The sequence below is a fragment of the Aulonocara sp. 'chitande type north' Nkhata Bay genome, linkage group LG7 (genome assembly GCF_057382095.1).
Source record: "Aulonocara sp. 'chitande type north' Nkhata Bay isolate Kocher_YH1m ecotype deep benthic linkage group LG7, A_spYH_male_GT1.1, whole genome shotgun sequence".
NCBI lineage: Eukaryota > Metazoa > Chordata > Actinopteri > Cichliformes > Cichlidae > Aulonocara > Aulonocara sp. 'chitande type north' Nkhata Bay.
This window is the reverse complement of record NC_141350.1, coordinates 65827468-65848538: the sequence shown is the minus strand read 5'-3', so window position 1 is coordinate 65848538 and position 21071 is coordinate 65827468. Positions and strand designations below refer to the sequence as shown.

General features: G+C 42.6%; 1 protein-coding gene, 1 long non-coding RNA gene, 7 other non-coding genes and 1 pseudogene across 11 annotated transcripts in view; 9 read left to right on the top strand and 1 right to left on the bottom strand.

Annotated features, from left to right (window-relative positions):
• The first annotated feature begins 213 nt into the window (after positions 1 to 213).
• ldhd (lactate dehydrogenase D) overlaps positions 214 to 21071 on the top strand; it is a 53761-nt gene continuing 32903 nt past the window's right edge. Inside the window, exons 1-2 of one of the 3 annotated variants that reach the window (XM_086302011.1) lie at positions 214 to 357; positions 3920 to 4032. In XM_086302011.1, coding sequence (XP_086158137.1) covers positions 265 to 357; positions 3920 to 4032 — 206 coding nt within the window. In that variant the 5' untranslated portion in view covers positions 214 to 264. Of the gene's footprint in view, positions 358 to 3919; positions 4033 to 14376; positions 15229 to 15312; positions 19777 to 21071 lie in introns of those variants that run through there. The other 2 variants (XM_086302014.1, XM_086302012.1) reach the window with 2 other exon arrangements.
• On the top strand, positions 839 to 909 carry trnag-gcc (transfer RNA glycine (anticodon GCC)). The gene has a single exon. It is a non-coding gene; the product is annotated as a tRNA-Gly (tRNA).
• Positions 1167 to 1237, top strand: trnag-gcc (transfer RNA glycine (anticodon GCC)). The gene has a single exon. It is a non-coding gene; the product is annotated as a tRNA-Gly (tRNA).
• Positions 1466 to 1536, top strand: trnag-gcc (transfer RNA glycine (anticodon GCC)). Its single transcript has one exon. It is a non-coding gene; the product is annotated as a tRNA-Gly (tRNA).
• On the top strand, positions 1754 to 1824 carry trnag-gcc (transfer RNA glycine (anticodon GCC)). The gene has a single exon. It is a non-coding gene; the product is annotated as a tRNA-Gly (tRNA).
• Positions 4542 to 4612, top strand: trnag-gcc (transfer RNA glycine (anticodon GCC)). Its single transcript has one exon. It is a non-coding gene; the product is annotated as a tRNA-Gly (tRNA).
• LOC147326683 (uncharacterized) lies at positions 4688 to 13556 on the top strand. The gene is made up of 3 exons (XR_015130493.1): positions 4688 to 11913; positions 12006 to 12047; positions 12207 to 13556. It is a non-coding gene; the product is annotated as an uncharacterized LOC147326683 (long non-coding RNA).
• trnag-gcc (transfer RNA glycine (anticodon GCC)) lies at positions 7034 to 7104 on the top strand. The gene has a single exon. It is a non-coding gene; the product is annotated as a tRNA-Gly (tRNA).
• LOC147326682 (uncharacterized) lies at positions 7697 to 15931 on the bottom strand (annotated as a pseudogene).
• Positions 10779 to 10849, top strand: trnag-gcc (transfer RNA glycine (anticodon GCC)). Its single transcript has one exon. It is a non-coding gene; the product is annotated as a tRNA-Gly (tRNA).

Genomic DNA, 21071 nt, shown 5'->3' with positions numbered 1-21071 from the left:
AAAAATATTATATAGTGATATTTATTTTCCATTATAAATGACTCAGTCTTTTACAAATGCTTCATCCTGGACTATACATATTTCATATTACATAGTTTATTATATAGTTAGATGGTTATAGAGAGAGAGAGAGAGAGAGTGAGTTTTGTTTTATTTTGAAAACAGAGTCCCGGAAGCGGTATGCTAGAAGTAGCTTTTATGTTGTCAGCGGCAGTCTGCGTTTGTGTTTCGCCGTCGGTGACCTGTCGGTGACATTTGCAAACAATGCTCCTCGGGCTGACTAGAGGGCGGGTGCTGCCGTCTCCTCGGCGCTGCCTCCTGCATTGTCGCCACATTAAATCTGCAGCCACCGTTGCGGTGAGTGTTATTTAACGTCCTTCATGTTGGTCGTTTAACTTCAATGCGTGTTGTGCACGAAGTCACGTGCACAGCATGTCTTACCTGCGTGCACGGTACAACCTGCTAGCAAAGCATTAATTAACAAGGCTAATTATGAATAAGCATTAATTAAAAGGGTTAATAAAGCACGAGGCCCAATACCACCGTGTACAAATGCTAATTATTATCTCTGCGCATTAAACTTGAGTCAGCGAAACCTGTAAAAGTTTAGGCGGCACTAAAGGTCTTTGCGAAGGCTTTTTATATGTTAGCATACACTACAAGCGAACCTTAAATTGCAAAATACGGCGACCCGTATTTTTTTCCGAAATGAAATATGAAATTGTCACACCCTTCTGAGCTATTTAGACGAAATATTGAGTCCAGAAAAACAAGCAATTCAACCCTTGGAATGTGTCACAGAATTTTTCTTGATTCTTGATTATTCTTGTCTATGTGCGCATTGGTGGTTCAGTGGTAGAATTCTCGCCTGCCACGCGGGAGGCCCGGGTTCGATTCCCGGCCAATGCAACCTTCCTTTTTCTTTGTCAGAGGCGACATAAAAATTATACGTCTACTTTCTCGAATCAAATAAATATGAATAAGTATTTGGATGCGTTCATAAAAGGTATAAATTCTCTAAGCCTATTGTAGAATGCACCGTTTTTCCTGTTTGCTGGAAATGTAACATTGATCTCTACCGTCTACTGAGTGTTGAAATAGTGTAAGAATTGCGGAAGGGGGCGGCAATCGGTTCTTATTCTGTTGTGCAAAAACCCTTAGTGTGCGCATTGGTGGTTCAGTGGTAGAATTCTCGCCTGCCACGCGGGAGGCCCGGGTTCGATTCCCGGCCAATGCAACACCTAATTTTCTTTTCTTTGTGTCATGAGAGGTGTGCAACTATAGCAACTTTAAAATATATGACACCATATTTCTTTTTCTGAAAGAAATATGGTGTCATCTTATCACCCAGTAGGATTAGCCTGATGGTGTTAAAGGCACTGGAAATTTCAAAAAGCATAATGCTTAGTACATGCCGACTGACCCAGAAAGCCCTCCATTTCCTGTGCAAAAGTCATATCAGCAAGCATTGGTGGTTCAGTGGTAGAATTCTCGCCTGCCACGCGGGAGGCCCGGGTTCGATTCCCGGCCAATGCAAGGCTAATTCTTTTCTTCCGTGTGTGGGTATTTAGAGCAGCTATGAATGTCTACGTTTAAAACTGCTTCTGTACTTACTATATAGGACTGAAAGCTAGTGTGGTGAACTTTGGATAGAATACAGGTTAAAGTCACTTTTGCATTTGCTTGCTCTTTGTGGCACAGAAATTGGCTGTGGGGCCATGATCTGTTTTCTGTTCAAAGGCTACAGTGTCAAGCATTGGTGGTTCAGTGGTAGAATTCTCGCCTGCCACGCGGGAGGCCCGGGTTCGATTCCCGGCCAATGCAAGGCTTACTTTTCATCCCCCTCTCTATTATTTATGTGTAGGCATTCAGACGGGCTATAAATTCTTTAACTGTCTTGTGGACAGCACATCTTAAATTCTACTTATCTGTTAGCCAGCAATCAAACTTTGAGAGATGCTGTACAGCTGGCTCATCTGCAGAACTGTAGGTGAGTCCCCGCCCCCAGTGTGTTCGCTTGAGAGGTAACATCTTCCTGAACTTGGCTCAAAATGAGCCCACAGACAGTTTGCAGTTATTTGAGAATAGGGCTGTGCGATATGACCAAAATCCCATATCCCGATATAAGACATCTATCGTCCGATAACGATATAAGTCACAAAAATGTAACATTTTCTGTAAATTCTGTGAATCTCGGGCAGCTCGACCTGCGTGAAATGTTTCCAGCTTGGCGTCGTGTACCTGGAGTCGAGTGTTTTAACCGATGCATGAAACGATACATTTTTAGACATAAGTTGTAACGGCCGTTGTTTTCTTTGTGAGTATTTATTACACAGTGTGCTGCGGGGAAAAGCCTGTTCTAACGTTTGAGTCTAAGGTTTATTTTTTAGCACCTGACGGCTCCTTTTTGCTTCTCATCCGTAAACAGTCTGCATTCTCTTTCACATGATTCAGTTTATTTTGAACAGTCTCAACAGGATCTTGAGCTTTATTCTGAAAGGTTTATGTGGAAAATAAACAAGCGGACACATGGTTTTACCGTCACATGGTTTTACCGTCGTTGTTGTTAACGACAACACATAAAAACAGGCACTTGTCCGTCCGTGTGGTTATATTAAATATAAGAGAAAGAGAGAACTTTAAGAAATTAATATAGCCACTACAGTGACCATCAAAATGATGAAAAATATCGCCGTGAACAGTTTAGTTTATTTTGCGACATCACGAAACAAACGATAGCGTAAAATGAAACGATAGACGTTTTTATATCGTCATCCGATATATATCGTTATATCGAACAGCTCTATTTGAGAATGTGCTTGTTTTATTGATTGTAACATGGGAACATGTACAATCATACAGCTTGTTGGAGACACGCTTATTGGGGCACAACAATGAAATACAGTGGGAACACCTGATGTGGTCACCTGTACATCTAACACATCCTGACAGAGTGATAAAACCGCAGACAGTAAAAAAAAAATTTTTGTGTGCAGTGCCTTCTGGGACCGACAACCTGAACAGAACTTAAGGGGCACCTCTTGGTTGTCAACAGATGGGGAGCATCTCCTTGCTGCTAGAGTCCCTCCCCACTGAGCCCCTCTCAGCAGGAAGTCAAGTAGGCCATTTACATAAAAAGGGGAAGACCATCTCTGAATCGAGAAGGGTGCCTAAGCCCATTGTTTGTCAGTGGTGCTAGTTTCAGTCATTATGCAAATATATTGTTTTTAAGGTTGAGGAAATATGCAGTTAGCAATGGTTTCTCTGTTTCCATTGCCAGCTCCTTCAGTCTCAGGAAAACCAGGGCCATCACAGGTGACCCCTTGCACCCTACCCACCACTTGTTTGCCACACTGTCCTCTGGTGGGCACCTTAGATCAGTCAGGTTCAACACCTGCTGACTCCTTTCGATGTGTAGGAGCAGCAGTTACATCTATTACTATTACATCTGGTGCCAACTAGTGAGATCAATGATGGGTTTGTTGACTAGTCGCACACATCCCTAATATAGACAGTATAAAAGACGTAGCTACCACATTGTCATCCATTGATTACTGAAGCATTTCTGCTGTCTTGTTTTTTAAAAAAAAAACTAGACAAAACAACAATGGGTGGGTCTTTCTGTGAAATGGCTCACTCATTGGCTAATGACCATAAGCATACCATGGATATCCTTTTTTCTAAAACACGATATGCCCAAGAATTAAAATACAGACAATTTTTGTTATCCAGTGTGACTCAAAACAAGTGACCGATTCCAGTAATTTAGCAGAAAAAATCTACAGAGGTCAAGTCAGAAATAAATACAGGGTATTTCATTTGTATTATTACATATTATCAGGCTATCATTATAACAAGTAGTGGATGCTTTTGGTATTGTATTGTGTGTAACTCTGTATTCATTTATGTGTCTGCACAGAGTGGTGTTGGAGACAGCGTGCTCTCTGCATTTAGGTCTATATGTGGCGAGGACGGCGTCTCATTGGGCGAAGCTGTTAGAGAACAACATGGCAAAGATGAGTCTGTACACAGGTCAGCATCTCCCATCTCACACACAAAAAATCAAACATTGACCTATACTGATTTACAGATAAGCAGAGGAGCTGCCATATTTCTTGTGTTTTTCTCCAGACTTTAACTTTTTTTCTTGTTTCTGTGTCTTTTACTCAGTATCAGAGTGTTTTGTCGTTTTCATACCTTTCTCTCAAACATGTATTGAGAGAGTTTTTGTTGTTGTTCTTGTTGCCGTGGAACTGTTACTTTCATTGAGGAATGGGACTGTGGTGTTTACTCTTTTGTTTTTTAAACTAAACTTTTTGTCATTGGCAGACAATCAAACATTGATCTGTACTGATTTAGAGACAAGCAGAGGGGCCACCATCTTTCTTGTGTGCTTAAGTTGCTGACTGTGTAGTTGGCCAATTTTAGTTTCACAGTCAGATCCACCCTTGCTCGTCACACATGGGCCTGAAAACAATGCTAAATGTGCTAGTGGCCTGTGGGGCCATCATGTGTTTTCAGTGGAGAAGTTTTTGCAGCAAGCATTGGTGGTTCAGTGGTAGAATTCTCGCCTGCCACGCGGGAGGCCCGGGTTCGATTCCCGGCCAATGCAACACTAATTTTTCTTCCCTTTTTTATTATATATGTGTAAATCTGTTATAGAATCATAACTTTCTGTTTTCAGTGGATCACCCATGCTAGCACCATTGACCAACAATGGGCCAGCAGGTCAGTGTCATAATCATTAATATGCAAATTATCATGATCATTGATCAATGGCTATAGTACCATTCACAGGGAGTTGAACAATGGCTCCAATCACAGCATTATAAGATGGTGAACGATGTACTCTTAGAACCCCTCCTCCATTCAGAAATGGTCATTTACATTTTCACATAAATGGGCTCCTCGACTTCCTGCTCAAACCGCAAATCAAACAGCACCAGTCGATCCAATCGCACATTTTTAGCCAGTGAAAAATCACCTGATTACTTACATGTAACTGTCTGAGTGTGGGTTCGAGTTCTGATTGGGACAAAGCTTGTGTTACATTAACACAGTGGTTCCCAAACGTTTTTTGCTGGGCCCCCCTTTGTTTTACAAGAAAAATGTTCGCGCCCCCCACGCACAAACACATCCTCCAACCACACACACCTATATTTTGATCCATTGCGGTTAATTTCACACCTCAAACATTTAGCAAACAATTAAGCAAATACAAGTAATCTGCAGTAAATTACAGGTAGTAAGAAAATAAACTACAAACTCTTTTACGCTACGTCCACACCTACACGGGTATTTTTGAAAACGCAGCTGTTTCGTCCACATGTAAACGAGATTTTTTAAAAACAGAGTTCGTCAAGCAATGTCAAAGGTATGTGCCTTTTTTCACGTCACGCTGTGCGCCACGTTATTGTTTACATGAGATGAATTGCAGAATAGCAGATAGAGACAAAATACTGTTAATCTGACTATCTGCAGGTTTTACACGCTTACATACACACGCAGTTACAGTCCCTCCATTTACAAAGGCAGAGGCCGGGTTCGATTCCCGGCCAATGCAGTCTAATTTTCTTCTTCTTTTCTTTGTGTCATGAGACGTGTGCAACTATAGAAAATTAGACTGCATTGGCCGGGAATCGAACCCAGGCCTTAACAGCTTTTTTGTACTCCAAGTGCTTCTGCTTCAAATGATGAAATAGGTTTGTAGTGTTTCCTCTCTTCACCACGACGGCCCGCTTGCATGTTCCACGAAAAAATTGTGCTTTGGTGGGTATCGGATGGACGAAAACCAAACCACTTCCACACCACCGAAGTTGCACCATTTTTACTGACCAATTCTGCTTCACCCGTTTCATTCAAAGATGCGCTTTTGTCCATATCATTGTCCATCGCCGCCATACTTTTTCTGCCATGTGCGTATGAGCGTATAAAAACAAAGGCACTGCGCATTTTACCCATATTCTATTGCGATATTTCATTTTCTTATCGTTGCCTAACGTTATGCCAGTATTACCGTGAACGGTATAATGTGGCCCAGCCCTATTGCTGAGTTTTGTGAAGATGTGTAGGGATCGAAGGCAACGTGCTATGTTGTTAGCAAAAGAGGCTCTCTGTGTGTCCCAGGTTAACACGAAGAAATGGTTTGATAGTAAAGCACTAAAAAGGCAATTTCAGCCTGGGGACAGGTCTGTCCGTCCCTGCTTCTGCTCTTGGGCCCCTATTTTATAATGAAGAAGGTGACAGGTGTTCACATTAAAAAAATAAGAGTTTGGCAAGGCAACAGTAACGTACCTAGGTAAGCAGGTTGGTTTTGGACAGGTCCACCCGGTGGAGGCAAAGATTGTCGCAGTCTTGAACTATCCGACTCCGACCACCAGGCAGGAGCTAAAGCAGTTCCTCGGTATGATATTACCGGTGTTTCTGTAAGAACTTCTCTGCCAATGTGGTTCTTTTAACCAGGTTATGTAGCCCAAAGGTACAATTGGAATGGTCTGTAGAGTGCCAGCATGCATTCGAGTGAGCAAATTCCTTCCACTGCAGCGCCCCTGTCTTAGCGGCTCCTGATTCTCTCAACCTTTCAAGCTAGATGTTGATGCTAGTGCCACTGGAGCTGATGTTGTGTTATTGCAGGATGATGAGGCGTGCGTGTGTCATCCTGTCTTGTTTTTTCTATATCAAGTTGAAATGCCATCAGCAGAACTATTCTACTGTAGAGAAGGAAGCATGAGTTCTGCTTCTCGCCCTGCAGCATTTTGCAGTGCATGTTGGCTCCAGCTCCTCTCTGGTAACTGTACTCACAGACCACAATCCTGTCGTTTTTCTTCACCGAATGTACAATGATAACCAACGACTGGGCACTGCTGGCACAGGATTATAATCTTGTGATTAAGCATAAGAAAGATACTGACAACATAGTAGCTGACGCACTCTCATGCAGCTCACAGTGAAGTGTTTTGTAGCCAACAATCCTAAATGTGCTACTGGCCTGTGGGACCGTCCTCTGTCTTCTGTGCAAAGGGTGCTGCAGCGTGCATTGGTGGTTCAGTGGTAGAATTCTCGCCTGCCACGCGGGAGGCCCGGGTTCGATTCCCGGCCAATGCAACACCTACTTTTTTTCACACACACACACACACTATATAACAATATATACACAGTTAAGTCTGTAATTATCCATACCCCTGGCAAATTTTGTCTTACAAAGTTACTTTTATTCAACCCGCAAATTTATTTTATGTTTTGACTGGACGGACACAGGCAGACACTCACAACTAGAACAAAACTGTCTTATATACAATATCAACTGTTTCTTCCTCATTAGTTTTTTTTCCTTCCATCCATCTAAGTCTCTCTGTCTCATAGAAAGCAGACTCCTGAAACTCCTTCCAGGTCATTTCTTTGTCCATGCCTTTGTCTCTGTATAGAGTACACTTTCAAAGGGCAGCAAATATAGTTTTCCTGCCACTTCAGGGAAGCCCGTATGAATGTGTGGACTATTTGGTCCCTGTGGCTGAATCTGCAGAGGTAGCGTCCGGTTCCCTCTGGAAAAATTCTGTCTGAACAAATTCTTCAAAGGGCATTTTAGGGTTACTGATTCCCTCAGCAGCATAACTTTGATGTATCTTCTTTGAACAATAGAAATACGGCACAGGCCCTCGATGGTAAAAAAAAATAGTGGATGGAAGATCCACCTGTCTCATACTGGGACTTGGGCTGTCCACAGGCAAGACAAATCTTTCTGCCTTCCTTCCTCAGGTTGCTCCTGCTGTTGATTCTCTAAGATGCGTTCCACAATCTTCTCTATTGAGTCTTGTGTCAGAGGTGTAGACAGGGCAGGAGGAGGTGGGTTTAAGTAAGCTGGCTCCATGGTGACCACAGGAACACTGGTTGTCTCACTCCCTTCAGTTAAAGAGTGCCACAGTTGCTGAGTCTGCAGAAGTTTTTCTGGGCTTGTGTTCAAAGAAGTGTTTAGAAGCTTAGCCAAGTGTTTCACATAACGGGATATGTGTAGCTTGGATGTGGGTGCAGCAAGCTGTTGAGATCAGCACACTAGGTCCTGCTTCACAGGTGCAGACTTGTCCTGAAGCTAATTTTTAATTCTTGTATCTTCATCCGATGGGTCCTGGAGAAGGTATCGAAGTGGCTCCTTGTGGAACGCCACCGATTTTCCCTGAGTAGAATACAACTTTCTTGTGAATCTTGACATACAATCATCAATGGTCATGAAAATTTGCATATTAATGATAATGAAACTGGCCTCACAGCCCATTGTTTATTTAGTGGACTAGTTTCAGTCTGTGTGCAAATGTACTGTTCAGAAGTTTGGGGAAACCTGCATCCAGCTGAGACTAAAGAAGTCATTTGGATGAGTTACGAAACGTTTCTCCCACTGAAAACACTACGTCCAGATGTACAGAATCAACTTTTTGGAATTTACTTTCCGGGATGATTGAGCATACGTCAAGACAGAATAGTTCATAATTTACCATGCCTTTTTATCACAGCTGATAAAATGTAACCGTCTTTAACCAAGTGATGGACGTTTTCTTACACTAATCAAGTAAATTAAATCACAGTGAACACTTCTCTTACCTTTAAAATACACCTGCAATTTTTAATCTCTTGGTTTACTCTTATTTTAAACAACGTTTATTACCTTTGACGAATGAACAAGGATCGCTGAGATCTGTTGCAAGTGGTGCATAACTGGATAAGTGGAAATTGTTTAAAACTGCCAGGTCTCAAACTCGCAACAGCGCCGGAAGGGTCACAGTGGTGAATAATATATTAAATCCGTAGTTTAGCACTACCATAGAGAATGAATGGGAAACTGTTTAGACCTGTTGAGCTAAACAATCCCAGCCTCCCATGCAGAGGCCCGGGTTTGATTCCTGGCCACTGCAGAAATTCCTACAGCAAGCAATCCTTTTTAAATTCAACCCAGTAACTCCAAGTAGGCTGGTGTTACATCCTGTGAGACTGTGGGAGTGTGTGGGTGTGGTGTTGCTCTCTCTCTCCCCCTCCTCCTCTCTAGCTCCACCCCTCTCTGTCTCTTTTTCTCTCTGCCCTCTCTCCACGACGGAGCTGCTGCTCACTCCCTCATTTGGCACCAGGACCCAGTCAGCAATTAACTCTCAGATGTTATATAGGGTTGGGGAAGAACTGTGTGGTTTTGGGTTTTTTTTCTCTTCATCTTTGCACTGCTTTCTATTGAATGAAGAGGTCCTATGGTGTGGTTGTCCTTGCTGCAGTTTGGAGTTGTGAAAGCAGTGGGGAGGTTGCTACATTGGTAGCGTGGGCTTGTGGGCCTCAGCAGCAGTAAGGTGTGTGTTGCTAGTAATGGTTAGGGTGGGCCTGTGGGCTCCAGAAGTGCATTTTTCTTTGTTGTTTGTTTGTTTGTTCATCCTCCTTTAGACACATAAGACTTAGTTGTGACCTTTTTTCTTTTTTTTTATCTTATTGATAAAGCAGTGTTGCCATCTCTTTGTGTTAGGATTGTTTGTAATAAAAACGTAATATTTGCCATACTGCTCTGTTTGGCTCCCTTCTCATTCTTTCCCGGTTCTATTTGTTACTGTTCCCCACGTCTTTGCTGAGACCTTATTTGTGGGGACGTAACAATGTGGGGGTTCGTCCGGGATCTCAGTGAAAGGAATTGAAACAGCTTTGTATGAGTTTTGGTGTCTGTATGTTGTTCTCGGGTTGCTTGCTTAACTCTGGTGTATTTGGAACTCTCTCCCCAGTTAGCGCAGGTGAGTGTCTAGCTGAGTGTAATCTCTTCCTTCAGACACTCATTCTTTATTTTGCCTTTTTTATTTTCGGAGTAATCCCGGGTGGGGATTAGGTCCCTGTCGGGGGTAGGCTTTTCAGTGCTTTGAGCACTGAAGGTTCGCCTTTAAAGTTGCCTCGAGCCTGGTACACTCCAGAAGCTAGGTAGGCTAGCATTCGAGGGTAGGTAGGACTGAGGAGAGGTTCCATGGTATTGTTATTCATTGTTTAGCCCCAAGGGTATATGTTTCCTCCTTCCTTTGGAGTGTGTGTTACATGTCTCTCTTTTATTGGTATTGTTAGCCCTGAAGTATTGTTGATAAAGTGGCTAATGGTGCCTAAGAGCAGGCGCAAAGTGTGGTTGAGCCAGCTACTGAATCTGAGAATCCCTCCACTTACCCATCATTAGCCAAATGTCTTACCGCTGCGCCTGAAGATGATGGTACAAAGGGGGGTAAGTAGCAAACATGTTTGGTTTCTGACGGTTTGTTGATACACAGGTGGAGTCCAATGTCAGGAGACAAGTACAGTTCAGCAGATAGTGTTTCCAATTTTCACCAGCAGGTGCTACGGTTAGCACATGAACATTCATAGTCCGGTCATTTGGGTGTTACAAGACATATGACCGCATATTGGAACATTTCTTTTGGCCAGCAATGAAAGCAGATGTGGTGCAGTTATGTAACACAGCATGCAGTTCCAGCATGCGTTCGAGTCAGCAAATTCCTTCCACTGCAGCGCCCCTGTCTTAGCGGCTCCTGATTCTCTCAACCTTTCAAGCTCGATGTTGATACATTCACCGAATGTACAATGATAACCAACGACTGATGCACTGGGCACTGCTGGCACAGGATTATAATCTTGTGATTAAGCATAAGAAAGATACTGACAACATAGTAGCTGACGCACTCTCACGCAGCTCATAGTGAAGTGTTGTAGCCAACAATCCTAAATGTGCTACTGGCCTGTGGGACCGTCCTCTGTCTTCTGTGCAAAGGGTGCTGCAGCGTGCATTGGTGGTTCAGTGGTAGAATTCTCGCCTGCCACGCGGGAGGCCCGGGTTCGATTCCCGGCCAATGCAGCACCTGGTTTTCTTTCCTCTTTTTACACACACACACACACACACACAATATAACAATATATACACAGTTAAGTCTGTAATTATCCATACCCCTGGCAAATTTTGTCTTAAAGTTACTTTTATTCAACCCGCAAATTTATTTTTTGTTTTGACTGGAAAGGACACAGGCAGACACTCACAACTAGAACAAAACTGTCTTATATACAATATCAACTGTTTCTTCCTCATTAGTTTTTTTTCCTTCCATCCATCTAAGTCTCTCTGCCTCATAGAAAGCAGACTCCTGAAACTCCTTCCAGGTCATTTCCTTGTCCACGCCTTTGTCTCTGTATAGAGTACACTTTCAAAGGGCAGCAAATATAGTTTTCCTGCCACTCCAGCGAAGCCCGTATGAATGTGTGGACTATTTGGTCCCTGTTTCAGGTCCCTGTGGCTGAATCTGCTTTTCCTCCATCCTTCTCTTCTCCCTCTTCTTGGTAGCATCCGGTTCCCTCTGGAAAAATTCTGTCTGAGAAAATTCTTCAAAGGGCATTTTAGGGTTACCGATTCCCTCAGCAGCATAACTTTGATGCACCTTGTTGGAACAATAGGAATAGCGCACAGGCCCTCTCTGGTAAAAATAATGGACGGTGGATCCATCTGTCTCATATTGAGACTTGGGCTGTCCACAGGCAAGACAAGTCTTTGTCTGCCTTTTTCCCCTCAGGCTGCTGCTGCCTTTCCAAGATGCCCTCCACAATCTTCTCTATTGAGACTTGTGTCAGTGGTGTAGACAGGGCAGGAGGAGGCGGGTTAAAGACGGCAGGCTTTATGGTGACTACAGGGACACTAGTTGTTTCACTGCCTTCAGTTAAAGAGTGCCCCAGCTGCTGAGTCTCCAGAAGTTTTTCTGGGCTTATGTTCAAAGATGAATTGGTGTTGAGAAGTTTAGCCAAGTGCTTCACATACCGGGATACGTGCACCTTGGATGTGGGATGCAGCAAGCTGTTGGGATCTGTAGCAGAGCGATGGACCATGTCTGCATAATCTTGATCCACAAGCTTCAGGATGTCCTTCTTCCCATGGTACTTTAGCAACAGATCATCTATTGCCTCTTTCATGGGTCGTGTCCAGCGTGTGTGGTCCAGCACAAAAACCTGTCCACCTGTCTTTATAGGTCCAGTGTGAGCACTCCTTGGTGAGGCCCGCATCGGCAGAGGTAGAGCTTTAGAGATTTCTGGGAAACAATAGTAATAGTTACTCATATATCATGTAATGAACTAATAATAATAATAATAATAATAATAATAATAATAGTAGTAATGACACGGAATTCTTTGACAATACCATTATGTTAACTTACCCATGACTGTTGTAGGTTACTGGGTGTCTTCTGATGCTAACTCCTGCTTTAAAAGTGCACCAGAGAAAGGGTGGGTGACAAGTGGTGCTGGTGCGCAGGATGCCACACCTAGCGGTGCCATGCTGGAGGAGGGTCCCGCTGCTGGAACCTGAAGTTGGGCAGCCACAGGTTTTGGAACCGAGGATGGGGGCTGAAGGGCAGCCGGTTCATCTTTTCTCAAGGTTTTGTGTTTGTCCCAGTTCAGAGTGACTGGATGGCAGCCTGGCTCTCTGTATTCAAGCCCAAATCGCTCACCAGTGTCTCTGTCAGAGAGGTGAAGTGCAGGGTCACTCTCCTGGAGGCTGCATTCAACTCCACCACTAGAGCTGGATCAAAAACAGAAGGGAGAATGACATCTGGCTGCTTACGGTCCACCAGTCTTTGGTAGTTCTATCGTGCCACCCCTGTCATGCCCTGGGCCTGGAATAGTTCAGTGGATACGTGAGTCCCGGTAATCCACTGGGCCTGGTGGAAATGATAACCCTCCTGCTGTGAAGTGCCTCGGACAGGAATCCAGATGGGGACCTTGGCACCTTCACCAGGGACATGGTTAAGCTGAAGAGTCCCACCGTACCTAAACATTACACCCTCTGAGAGCTCAGGGTCACTGAGGCAGCCACGCAAAATGTGGACTCTCTGAACGCGCCACGCCTTCAGCATGGTTGGCTTGAAGAGTGGGAGGTTGTTGGGGTCTGTGGCCAGGTGAAAATGGTTCAGGATCTTTTCCACTCTGTTCAGCAGTTCAGTGGGTTGTGGTATTTGGATCCTGCAGTGCTCCCGTATGTGTTGCTTTGTGGGATTAGCAGGATAGGATGCCACAGAACTTATAAGCATGGAGCCTTTTCAGGTCTGCCTGATCAACCACTGAGAATGCAGCAGAGAGAAGCTGGCAGAAAGTGCTGAACAGAGGATGATGCTCAGAGGTGCAATCTCGCAAAAATCGCCTCAGGCAGTGGAACAGGTTCAGTTTTACAATAATGTTCTTATTGTAGTGGGTTCGAGAGGCACAGCTGTTTGCCACTGGTCCAGATGTGGCCGCAGCAATAACAGCAGGAGTAGTTTTCCAGGCATCCCACGATAGATTTTCACCAGGGATACAGTCTGGGTTCTTAAATGGAGCACAGCAATCCCTAAATGTAAAAAATACAAATACATGTAAGTATATGGAATATTATATGTGTGCATCAAATTGATCTTAAAAAGGAAAAACTCAGTTTGTCCAGACAGATTAGCAGTTTGAATGACAAGGATGATTACGGTTTTTACCTGTCCACCCAGTGGTAGCCGGCCTTTTCCACTCCTGCATCACTGTACCTCTTGGCCATTCCCTGTAGGGCTGGGCCATATTATACCGTTCACGGTAATACCGGTATCATGTTAGGCAACGATAGGAAAATGAAATATCGCGATAGAATGGGAGTAAAACGCGCATGCGCAGTGCCTTTGTTTTCATACGCACATGGCCGATTGTTGAGTGAAACAGATGAACCAGAATTGGTTTGTAAAAATGGTGCAACTTCCGTGATGTGGAACTGGTTTGGTGTTTGTCCGTCAGATACACAACAAAGAACATGCAAGCGGCCGTTGTTATTGTCGTATTTGTCGGACTAAGATGCTCTTAAATCTGGGAGTAATCTGGGTCCTAAACTCCGTATTCCTCAGGTCAAACAACACTGCAGCATCACTTAGAGTTAAAAACTGTCTAAATTCTTTCATCTTTAATAAAACGATCAGCATTGCTGCTTTACGAGGTGTAACTATAAAGTTTAACTTCCAGGCATCCATGAAAACAAAAGTTATTACATTTAACGGAGTTAGAAGTTAGCAGGAAGCTAGCGGAAGTTAGCTCGCTAGTTTCGCTAGTTACCTAAGCATGATATTGCATGTTCTGACTGAGAGATTTCTGAAAAAAATCAAACGTACAGCTCTGCTATCACTTCCAACATAAATGAAGACAGGAAACTAAACAGCAGTGACGTTTGTAGGGTTACTGAAGTTGGGCTAGCTGGTATATAATGATGTGCTACGTGATCGCTAGCGACACAGCTATGTTAGCATAACATAAACAGTGAAGCTGGAGGACGAACACTAACACTTTTCCACTTATAAAAGTTAACGTGAAGGTTCTTCATGGTTAGAGACAAATGCAATCGCATGGCAGGATGCTGTAAACGGACCAAACTTCAGTCAGGAGAACAACTGAGATAATCCATCCACAATACGAGGTTAGTCATTAATATACTGCAACAACATGGGAATAGAGCAGCTGCCAGAGAATTCAACATTAAGGAATCAATGGTACAGAAGTGGAGGAAGCAAGAAGAATGAGTTTAATAAAGTTTGATTTATCTGACTGCTTTGTTTCGCTTGATGTGCGTTATAATCCCGTGCACCTTATGGTCCGAAAAATGCGTACTGCACACTGCAGTTTAATGTTGCAAAGCACCTCTTTTTAACTTCAGTGGATATTATACATGGTTATGCTCAGGACATGTCAGCCCATTTCTAGTGGAAATGCCTTTTGGTTAAACTTTCAGCAAGCAATTTGCATTTGTACTGTTACATTTTTATAAAGCTTTAATGTACATAAAAACCAGCTTCTTGTTTAAGTGAAAATAAATGGAAGGTTGTCTTTTTGCGCTAGTAATGTTGTGGAGTTGTATTTTGTCTCGCATCAATTATATCGTCGGTTATATCGTTATCGCAAATTTTCAAATATATATCGTGATAAATATTTTTGGCCATATCGCCCTGCTCTAATTCCCTGGTACATGGGCTCCAAGGACCTTTCTGTCTCAGACTGAACCATGACCCACGAAACAATCAGCCAGTTTTCATTCATTATGGAATAACTGGACATGACCCCAGATGCCAGTGTGACTTTTCGTGCCGCCTTCCTGGTGTGGTCAGACCTGAAGATGTGGCCAAAAGTGCCCGGGCGGAGTTTGGATATGGCTGGATGTTGACGTCGGAATTCGTCGAGCAGGCAGTCTGTCAGGTAATGGCTGGACACAGAGACGCCACACCAGGCATGTGGGTCTTCATAAGACCTGAACTCCTGTGGCTTATTTTCTTTCCTCAGGAACTGCCCAATTTTCCTCTGTCCATGAGCTCCTGCCTCAGAATCCCAGACCGATCCTGTGGCATGGAGGTACGCCAGGTGAGCTCGCTCGTACTTGAGGTGCATGAGTTCATTTATTGGGTTTGCCATGTCTGCTCGAGGTTTGCCAGTCCTCCTGAGCTCATCCGTAACAGACTTGCAGATGGCCTTTTTGTATGTAAGAAAAGCAGGGAGAAGGTTGGTAAACCTTTTGGGCAGTTTCTCTAGCCATCGTTGATTGTCAGCAAACCAGTTCCTGCGACAAGCCCTGCAGCAGAGTCGTGAGGAGAGGATGTAATACTGACCACTGGTGCCAACAAGTACTCGTGGCCTGCCCACACCAGCAGAGACCACTTGTGAACGAAAGCAACCATGGAGACATGGCAAGATATAATTGTTTCTTAACCTGACCATGATAGCACTTTCAGGTTTCCAACTAAAGAAGGGGTGGAGCTGGAAAAAAAATTGGCGATGGAAGGTCAGCCACTGTATCTATGAGCTCAGGCTGTGGAGGGAGACGCCAGAGTGAAATCGCGTTCCCTGCGTGACGCACTGGTCGAGACCCAGGCCACAGTCCAAGGTCCTGAAGCTCAGTCTTCATCCACAGCTTCTTGTGCGGAGAACAATTCCAGCTGCTGAGGTCGTGCTCAGCATTTGACTCAGGTCTTTCTGTTTGACTGACCTGTGGTCTCCTTTAGTAGAAATGCCGGCTCCTGTGGGAGGGGCACAGGTGACTTCCTCGTCACACCTGAGGCTGCACTTACAGGTATAGTTTCCCCCCCCCTCTTCTTCTTCTGCCTGTCCCGTTTGGTACTTTTGCCATCAGAATTATTGTCTAAAGGTGAGGAAAGATGCCCAACGGATTTACTTTACCAAACTGACCATCCCAGCCTTGCCGTAATGGTCTATTTGATTCATCTTTTATTGTTTTTTTTTTTGTTTTTTTTCCCCACTTGCTAGATACGGGACAGACTTGAATGAGGAAAGGGAAGAAAGGAAGAGGGGGGGGAAAAAAAACAAAACAAAAAAACAAAACAAGATTACTAAATAAGCAGACAAAAAAAATACATATATCAATCACCTGGATCACCTGTTGAGAAAGAAAAAAGTAAAACAAGCGGAAGAAAACGAGAGCAATACAATAAACAACATCACGATGATCTATGGGAATATAACAGTAAATACTAAATATTAAACATTATTGTGCAGCACGTAATATCGACAGCGCACAGTGTGCTTTGAGGTAGGAGCCAAAAAGGGTGTAGTTTGTGTGTATGAGTGTAACACTTCTGGAGTCGTTACAGTATACTAGGACCAGTTAGGTTCGACTACTAGAGCAGTAATGAGTGTAGCATGTAATAAAGACCACAGACCAGTAAATACGTTTAAATTGCCGGCTTGTTATTTTGTGAAGACAGAATAGACAGTTATAGACACATTACATAACACATTCAACATCACACATTTAAGGAAAACAAGATATTTTCTTTCCCCTTTTTAGTTCAGTATGTTCTGTTCGTTCATCCTATTTATCTCAAAACCTTTTATTTGGCTTTAGAAGGATGTTATTTTCAACCTAGGTTACTGTCTTATTTATTTCAAGTTCTAAGTTCAAGTTTATCCTATTCTTGAGTTAACACTGTGTTATTTTAAATCAAGTTCAGTTCTTTAGGCCCAAGATTTAATTTAATCTTGGTCTAGGTTCACCTTTAAATTTCAACCAGTTCTTATTTTGTTTTAACCCAACAAAATTATTTACATTTCCATTAACACCATTACAGCATTAAAATGTAAGGTTGACCAAAATAAATTACAAAAATAAATAAATAAATGCAAAACTGAAAACAATTCAGCAAAAGGCTGAATGAATCCCTTAAACAAACAAACAAAGAAACAAAAGAAAGTTTTCTTTGTGTCCTTTAACTATTAATCCTGGAATTACTCCAAATGGTTATCCAGTGCTTTGAAAGTCCGCTGTTCTTTTGCAGAGGTGTATGGATTATTCCTACCAGTTTTTTTCAGCGAAAGAGCTCAACGTCCAGCAGGGGGAGTTTTCCTTTTTTCCTGCTCGGTACAGTTCAATGGGTCCGTGGGTGGCTCGCCATCTTGTTTCTCGCTCAGCGGATCAAACTCCGATTCTAGCTCAGCATTTCCCGATCCAAACCTTAATGGCCTACCATAGCAACAAAATAAAGTGCATAAACATTCGAAAATAACACAAGGATAGCCCTTAAATAACAGTAAAAGTCAGTTTTTTCCAGCTTATTTAGCCGTAAATGAGGTGACGCCAATATGGCGCGCTGAAACACCGTCAAAGGCCTTTGAAGTACAGCCTGTGTGTCGGTTAAGCATGAATCCACCGTTTTTAACATAAAACAACAAATCTGCTACCTTGGCTCTCCATTTGCATGAAATGAGCAATATAATACAACAAAACATTTCTTGCATGAAATAAAATACAACAATACAAATAAAATTTCTGAACTCACCAAGTCCCGTTCGGTTATGTTTACAACGTCACCAAGGCAAGGACAGGTCGGAAAAACAAAAATACATTCTCCAGAGTACAAAAATGGCTTTATGTAGATTTCTGGCTTGTTTTTACTATTTTTTCACTCATTTAAGCAGCAGCTCTGCAAGGACTGTCTGCATTTCTCTCTCTCAAGCATCAAAAAGAAGGAACAACCCGATTGGGTGTGGCTATCACAGGAGTCACGCTGCAGCGTGCCCTTTCACAATAAGAGTCTCAATACATATTTTAGCCATTTTACCTGAATTAACATAAAACACCATGAATTAGCAAGTTCTGCACCCTTTTAACATGTTTTTAAACACAAAAGAAATCCTATAACATGAATTATATCATTGCTGATGTTTTTAATGAATTTTCTAACCATTATGATCTATTTATTGACTATTTATCACCTGTAATATATTTCTTATGACTGTTTTTACTAACAGGCTTTTATTTATTGACAGCTATGTTAACCAGGGTTACATGAGCACCCGTGTGTACACCTGTGAGTATGGACGCACTTGTTTTTAAAAGGTTCCTTCACGCCCCCCAAGCGATGTGCGTGAGGTCGCGGACCGGGAGACCACGTCCTATTGTGGCCAAATTCGGTCAATTCAAACAGAAGGAACAGGTGAAGAGTCGCGGCAGAGAGCTGAAAGGAACGGACTTCAGCGTGAACGACCAGTTCCCCAAAGAGATCCTGGAACAACGCAAGGTCCTGTTCCCAGTTCGACGTAGCTTCATCCAGAAAGGCTCCCGTGCTGTCATCGCCGTGGACCGGCTCTACGTGGACGGACAGCTGTACCGCGACCCCGGCACCACACCGTGGTTATATTGACTGCACTCCAGATAAGAACCCGCTACACTCTTTTCTTATTCATTCACACTTTCTCCTTTAACATGGGTTTAACCTAGTAATATCAGTATGATGTCATAGCAGATATAACACCGTCACCCTCCGTCATTACTTTAATTGGAATGTTTCCGTTTCGTTTCTTTTTTTTGTTGTCGCTCACAGTTCATGTGGTTTCTTTCTTTCTCTTGTCTTTCACTGCTGTGGTCACCTACTTCCCCACTCACCTACAAACAACACCCTCTATTTCTCCATATTTTCACACCACGATCACGCAAACACATCCGCTCAACGGCAGCACATTCACAACAGCCTCACAGCACGCACAGACTTGCAGGACACATAACACAAGCCACGCTTGTTCATATTAGTGAATATTCACACACATAGTCAGACTTATGGAGCCTCTCACCACACTTTTTTTTTCCTCTCTCTTTCTATTTACAAACAAGGGATGTTTCCACATTCTCTCCACCTGTCTAAACGAAACACCCAGCATACTTCATTAGACATACACACACAATTATGGGCATGCTGAGGTTTGTCACATGGAATGTAAATTGAGCTGGCACCAGAGGAAAGAGGTTAAAGATATTTAACCAGCTTAAAAAACTACACGCAGATGTTGTTTTATTACAAGAAACTCACAGACCTGTCACAGGTTTAAACGAACTTAAAACACCTGACGTGTTTGCAGCCTGTTATAATTCTAGACAACGGGGAGTAGCAATCTTAATACATAAAAATGTTAATTTTACAGTACTCGATACAGTTATAGATCCAGAGGGTAGATTTCTAATTATTAAACTATCAATATTGAACAAAAAACTATGTATTGTAAGTATATATGGTCCAAATGTTGATGAACCCTCATTCTTCCACGGATTTTTTAGTGCACTCTCTGAACACCTCGAATGCACACTCATTCTTGGCGGTGACCTCAACCTTGGACTAAATGAAGAAATGGATAGGCTCAACACAACAGGAACTCAGCGCAATTGGCAATCCACAAATATAATCAAACAGTATATGAGCGACTTTGGCCTTCGCGATGCATGGCGCTCCCTTCACCCCAACAGTAAGGAATATACTTTTTTCTCGCATGTTCATCACTCTTACTCTCGTCTGGATTATTTTCTGGTCAGCAGCTCACTGCTGAGTGACATTTCAGACACTGAGATTCATCCTATAGCTGTCAGCGATCATGCTCCTGTATCTTTAACACTAATGCACAAGAATAATACTACGCCAAGTAAAAACTGGAGATTTAATACATCATTGCTTAAAGATGAAGACTTTATTAAATATTTTAAAAAGGAATGGACTTCATATTTAGACTTTAATGACACTCCCGGAATATCTGCTTCTGTTCTATGGGAAGCAGGGAAAGCTGTGATGAGAGGTAAAATAATTTCTTTCTCATCACACAAAAAGAAAGAAGAAAACAAAAATATTCAGGAATTAAAAAAAACAAAAACATCAAATCACTAGAAGAAGCCTACGCGTGCGACCAAGATCAGGAAACATTGAACAAAATACGCAAGACAAAACTAGAATTAAATGAAACTATTAATTAAAAAAAACAATTCCTTATACAAAGACTTCGCTTGCAGAATTTTGAACACAGTAACAAATCAGGTCGATTTCTAGCTAACCAGTTAAAAATAAATAAAGAAAAAACAACTATGTGCTGCTAAAGATTTATCGGGGAACACAATATATGACCCTGGAAGAATAAACAACATTTTTAGGGATTTCTATGAAACTTTATACTCACCACAAATAAACCCATCTAAAAAATGAAATTGATCTGTTTCTTGACAACGTAACTCTTCCAAAATTACTAGACAGTCAAGCAATGGAACTGGATTCGCCACTGACGCCACGTGAACTCCAGGAAGCCCTGATAAGTATGCCCAATAATAAGGCTCCAGGTCCAGACGGCTTCCCTGCAGAATTCTACAAAGAATTCTGGACAATTCTGGCACCAGTATTCCACGGAATGTTGCAGGAAATCGAGGAAAATGGCAGACTACCACCAAATATGAATTCTGCCAACAGTCTCCTGCTAAAACCAGGCAAAGACCCTTTATTTCCCTCAAGCTATCGTCCAATTTCTCTTTTAAATGTAGACCTTAAAATAATCTGCAAAGCTCTCTCAAAGAGATTAGAGAAAATAACCCCCCTCTTAATTCATCCTGACCAAACTGGTTTCATAAAAGGTCGGCACTCCTCAACAAACACTCGTAGATTACTTAATTTAATAGACTACTCATACAATAAAAACATCGAAACCATAATATTATCCCTAGATGCAGAAAAAGCATTTGACAGAGTTAACTGGAAATTTTTATTCGCAACTTTACACAAATT